Genomic DNA, 6,113 nt, shown 5'->3' with positions numbered 1-6,113 from the left:
TTATTAGGTAAGTTATGGAAATTTTCAAGAAAACGAGATAAATCTTGATGGTAAAACTGTAATATGTCTTATAATGAGTGACTTGATTGAATAATTTATGTACTGCTTTTCTCAAATTCACGCATTTACTTAAATATTTGCATTTTGAATATTTTCGTTTCAGAGAATTTCAATCTTGACCCAAAAATGCATTTATCCCAAATACCATTCATATGTGTGTTATCTAAAACGTAGCGTCTACGCCACGTCGCAACAAAATATATATTTTAAAGTATTTTAATTAATAATCGAAATGGCATACGATAGTATTGAATCAATTTAACAAACCTTTATTTTTAGAAATATTTTTAAATTTGATATATTTAAGAAATATTAAAAAAAAATATTTTCATCAAAACGGTTAATAGTAGATATTAAATATTATTCTTCTTCTTTTCAACCTCGTCCGCACCTAATAGTGCATAGGGCACTGGATATTAAGTTGATCGTAAGGTGAACAGCTTTAAGCTTCAAATAACAATTCAGGGTAACATTAAATTAATATAAGAGTGAAAAATCACAAAAATCTGTGGTATAATAAATATACAACAGATTTTTGTTCTACATACTTTTTTAGACCTATTTGATTTAAAAGAGTCGTTAGAAAGCGAATCAAACTTTTTTAACCACAAAAAAATATAAATCTGATTTCATTTCTTAAATTTACTATGATACTAATACTAGAGATACGTGTTTTTTTTCGAAAGAAAAGTTTAAAAACTAGGTGAGTAATATAAAAATCTATATTCCAGATGTAACACAATTATTTCTGTAATAAATTATGTAAAAATAGTATTTTTGGTGAATTTCAAAGGCGCACATTAATGTGGCTATAGAATTCGTGGCTGCTGTGCGTGATTCAGGTAAATAATTAACATCTGTTAAAATGTTCGACAGGCAGTACCCACGACCATCTCAGAGAATCATTTCGGGTACTAATGGAGCGGTTTGTTTCTCAGTTGTCAAATTAACACGTTTAAGTAACTCAAAAATACGTATTTTTATTTTCCTCAGAATATTATTACGAGTCTTTCACGTCAGCATCTCACGACCGAACCTCAATATTGATAATTAAATTAGTTTCAATGGAAGGTTTTTGAAGAAAAAACGTGTCAGTTTTCTGACTTTTTTCTACATATTTAAAGACAGATATTATAGGTTTAAAAAATTATAAAACCATAACAATTAGTCATTTTTAAACGCAGAAAAGTGTATTTATTTAAAACGAAAACATTAAAAGTGTTATATAAATACACCACATTTAAAACGTTTAATTTCTTAAAATTGATACGCAAAAACTCGTGACCAGTTATCAGCAGTAGCTAGTTCTGTCATAATTGAACTTACATCAATGAAATTAATTTATTTTACGAATAAAATCAATCATTAAGTCACTGAATAATTTATCAAGAACTTTAATATAAGTGAATTGATTTCCCAAAAATTACATCGCTAATTTCTGATAATCTTTGACTGATTTTCTAAGAAAAGTGTTACTAATATTACTGTACGATTTGATGTTATAACATATGTATTTACTTCCTGATTGAATCAATCAATCAGAATTCCGTTTATATTTTATGAGGTTGTAAAGCAATCTTTTATCTTGATATTTATAGCAGCGCATATTTTAAATATGAACATTATTTATTACCTTTATAACTCATAAAACGCATTAAAAAAAATCAAAAGAAAAATGAAGGTATCAAGAATTGATGATGAAGCGTCTGTATTTTTCGTATCGTAGATATTAAGTATTTTTGTCTGCAGTACATTATTTGAACATGCTTGGCTACTGTACATACATTAACGTCAATTAACATGTGGTGTGTCGGGTTGTGGTCCCGTGGTTGGTATCGCGGACTCTTGAGTCAGAGTTTCTCGGTTTGAATCCACTCTACCGCAATTTGACACCTATTTCTAATAATGAGCTGCTTAGACATACAGAAATAGTGAAATTTACGATCAAGTGAACTCTGTGTCGATTCGATGCAAAGTCAAATGAATTATTAGGAACGAATTGAGGTGAGAAGAAGTAATATTTAATATTTTAAATTACCCTGAACAAGCTGAAACTTGAGTCTTTTTATCAAGCTAACGCTGCATTTTTTGACGCAGTGCCTTATGCATCATTAAACGGAGATGTCAGATTATTATATTAAAAAAAAAATTATTAGGGATTATTAGAAAGTAGGTACCATTTATTGGACACCGTCATTATCAACCTAAATATGAAAAAAGGCATTTTAGAATTTAGTCCAGAAATTTTAGATTAAAGCTTCCGTTTACCCATGGCTTTATACATTATATAAATGTAAATATATATATTTATATATATATATATATATATATATATATATATATATATATATATATATATATATATATATATATATATATATATATATATATATATATATATATATATATATATATATATATATATATATATATATATATATATATATATATATATATATATATATATATATATATATATATATATATATATATATATATATATATATATATATATATATATATATATATATATATATATATATATATATATATATATATATATAAACATACATATATTCTGAGGTGGAATACTTAGATGCAGTTCGCTTCACAGGGCGAGAGCACATAGCCAAATTCAATTAATGCATTTTTATCGGCCTTTGAAGTAGGTACATAACGACTGGCCTTAAATACTATACATACATATTACATGAATAGAAGCTAGCCTTTTATGACTCGAGAACGCACAGATTCATCGGTAAGAAAATTCCCATGTCGGATTTGGTGAGTTTTGTTTTTAAAGCGAAACAATGGATATGATGCATTACTTTTACGACGCTCGTAAACGGATTTTTACATATTAGAGCAAAAAAAGGGTCCATTCACTCTGGCAAAAGGAGGCAATAAACTGTGGTGCGTGCTCAAGTGGGGGTGAGAATTAGGGGTAGGTAGGGTACCTACCGGGATTATGGACCTAAGTGTTGCGGCCAAACCACCCGTGAGACGAACAAAAAGCAGGCGCAATGAATGAATCCAAAGCCTACAATGAATGGAAGATTGTATACTTCGTTTTATGATATAGCCAAAAAAGTTGAGGCAGAAATGTACCATGATAACAAATAATTATAACTTATTTCGTTAAACCAATCAAATGCTAAAATTAATGATAGTATACTTATATGATTTCCTTTTTAATGAAATGTTTAATATTTTGTAAAAATAATCGGATAGAAAGAGGCTTTTATACACCAACCAAAATCTTGTCTAAAAAAATATATCTAGATTTTTATATCAAAATCTCAAATTTCCAATAGTTTTTATATTTTTTTGTCCATGCATTGAAAACAAATAGTGGATAGATTAAAATAAAATGTGGAAGAGAAATAAATAAGAAATCGGAAATCTGAGTCCTTACTTAATTTATTGGCTAATGGGAACCCAAAATACTAGTTGATTTCTATATTATTTATATCGATATTTTTTGCAGAAATATCTCGATTCTCAATTAATTTCGAAATTGCATGTATCGCATTTTTTTGCCTGAAAAATTAAATGACTTTGTATCAATATTTTATAACGATTGAGTTATATTATTTTTAAAATAAAGATGAAATAATTATTGGGAAAGTAAATGTTTTAAATATGATTATACTTAATTTTTTTTAAATAACATAAAAGTTACAATAATTTTATTTTAATTTAATAAAACATACATCTATAAAATTTGTTTAAATGTACAATATTTTAATGGTTTATTAAGATATACTTTAAAATATTTTAACGCATTTTAAGTACCTTCAATCGAACAACGCGCATAGAAGTTTTGTAGTATTAGTTTTTAATCCCTGTATTTTGGTGTTTTGTATGAAAACGTGACGCATCTGACTTTATTGAGTGCGGATATTAGGTATGTGCCCGCAATATAACGGTAGATTACGCATATTAAATATCTGGCCCGATAATCCTCGAATCACGACCGATATTAAAAATTCTGCAAAGCTGTCCTGATTTCGCTTCGTTGCGTCATGGCTATAATATCCCGGGATAAAGATACACAATCAATTGGATATTTGATGTTTGTACTTGGTTACGAGAAACTGACAATGGCCGCTCGATTGAAATTTGGATAACGTAGAAACGATGACAATTAAATTAAATAACGACAAAGTCTGACAGAACAAGATGACAAAGTGATCGGTGATGAATATTTAATGTAGGGATAATGTTCAAAGATCATTTCCAGCAACATAATTATTATACATGATTGTAACAAATAATTCATCGACGAATATAAAATATCTATAAATCTATAATGCCGAATCGACCCGGTCAGACCGAGTGTATACATCTGGTTCGTAATAATAATCTTACAAAATGAGAATGCTCAAGTAAGCAAATTTAATAATAGAAATTATCTCGACGTAATTAAACATTAGTTGAATTAGGTATATTGAGAAATAATTACGAATAACAATTTACACTTAGTTTTTAGTAATAATCGTGGTAAGTCGTACCTCATTGTTGCCGCGTCGCGTGGAGTGGCGCGGGAGCACAACACTATTCACAATGCGTATCACACAGCGGTGTCCGGTTAGCGGCCACAGAGGGCTCAGCAGCGGGGGTCCGAGGGGGCCCAGGCGCGCGCGGCGGCCTAGGCCAGGGGGTACTGTCACAAGGGCGGCGCAGGCGCGGGGTACAGCGCGCCCTGGTAGTAGTCGTGCTGCAGCGCGGGCCCGGGCAGCGCGCCGTACCCGTAGCCGCCCATCTCGTACATCTTGAGGTCGGGCTTGCTCTCGGCCGGCAGCAGGCGCGTGATGCTGAACGGGTGGCTGGGCGGCGTGTAGCCCGCCGGCTCCTGCTTCAGGCCGTAGTGCTCCAGCGGCAGCGGGCGCAGCTCCTCGCCCAGACACAGGTCGGGCGCGTGCAGCAGCGCCATGGGGTCGTCGCCCCGCTCCTTGTCGCGCTCGTCCTTGCGCTCGCCGCCCTTGTGCGTCTGGCGCACCGTCTCCTTCTTCTCGTCCTTGAAGCGCTTCTGGCGGCGCAGGAAGCAGCCGTTCTCGAACATGTTGCCCGAGTCGGGGTGCAGCGCCCAGAAGGAGCCCTTGCCGGGCTTGTCGGGCGTGCGCGGCACCTTCACGAAGCAGTCGTTGAAGGACAGCGAGTGCCGGATGGAATTCTGCCAGCGCTGCTGGTTCTGCCGGTAGAAGGGGAACAGGTCCATGATGAACTGGTAGATCTCGGACAGCGTGAGCATGCGCTGCGGGTTGTTCTGGATGGCCATGGTGATGAGCGAGATGTACGAGTAGGGCGGCTTGGCGTGCGTGTAGGAGCGGCGGTAGGACTTGTCGGCGCGCGCGCGCTGCAGAGCCGCCGAGTTGGGCGAGGCGGGGTCGCCGCCCAGCTCGGCGCGCCCGCCGCTCATGGAGCCCACGGGCGTGAGCGGCGCGCCGTAGCCGCCCATGCAGGAGCCCATGGCGGGCGGGCCCGCGTAGCCGCCGGCGGCCATGCAGGACGCGGACACGGGCACGCCCGCGCCGCCCATGCCGCCCATGCCGCCCACGCCGGACCCGTAGCCCGAGTAGCCCTGCGAGGGCACGCAGCCCATGGAGTTGACGCCGTAGGCGGGAGCCAGCCCGGGGCTCAGCGGCAGGCCGGCGCCCATGGCGAGCCCCTCTCCGTACGGCAGCTTCTGGGACAGCATGTCGGCTGTCCTCAGCGCATTACTCTACAACACTATCCGACTGTCGCTGGCGGCGCGTGTCGACTGACTGTGGGCCGTGTTTACAGAAGGACGCTCTGTTTGGGTTTGAGCGGCCGTCGGCCGGGCGCGGGCCGCCAGCCGCCCGCTGCCGTCGCCATGGGGACGCGCCGCGAGCGCCGCCATTGGCCGGCCGCGGGGGGCGTGGCCCCGGGCCCCGCCCCGCCACCAGCGCCCGGCGACTCGGCGAGTGAGTTCCCACTTTCCTCGAGCGGCCGCCGATAGTACGAGTGGAATCGGGAAAATTCTAGCGGTGGAAACGGTTTTCACTTCAGGGGACCCGAAATAGTGTTCT

General features: G+C 38.4%; 1 protein-coding gene across 1 annotated transcript; it reads right to left on the bottom strand.

Moving 5' to 3' along the window:
* Nucleotides 1-3,910: 3,910 nt before the first annotated feature.
* On the bottom strand, nucleotides 3,911-5,832 carry LOC148301168 (silk gland factor 1-like). Its single transcript, XM_088273718.1, has one exon. It carries the CDS (start codon nucleotides 5,759-5,761, stop codon nucleotides 4,730-4,732), a length of 1,032 nt encoding a protein of 343 aa, XP_088129844.1. The 5' UTR covers nucleotides 5,762-5,832; the 3' UTR covers nucleotides 3,911-4,729.
* Nucleotides 5,833-6,113: the final 281 nt, after the last annotated feature.

Source organism: Brachycentrus maculatus, unplaced genomic scaffold (assembly GCF_059751285.1).
Source record: "Brachycentrus maculatus isolate JH-2025_06_01 unplaced genomic scaffold, ASM5975128v1 h1tg000598l, whole genome shotgun sequence".
In the NCBI taxonomy this organism is placed as follows: domain Eukaryota; kingdom Metazoa; phylum Arthropoda; class Insecta; order Trichoptera; family Brachycentridae; genus Brachycentrus; species Brachycentrus maculatus.
Note: the sequence above shows the minus strand (reverse complement) of the source record. Positions and strands in the feature narration are given on the sequence as shown.

Coding starts and splice junctions, on each gene's coding strand:
- LOC148301168 (XM_088273718.1), bottom strand. CDS start 5,761: ATGCTGTCCCAGAAGCTGCCGTACGGAGAGGGGCTCGCCATGGGCGCC.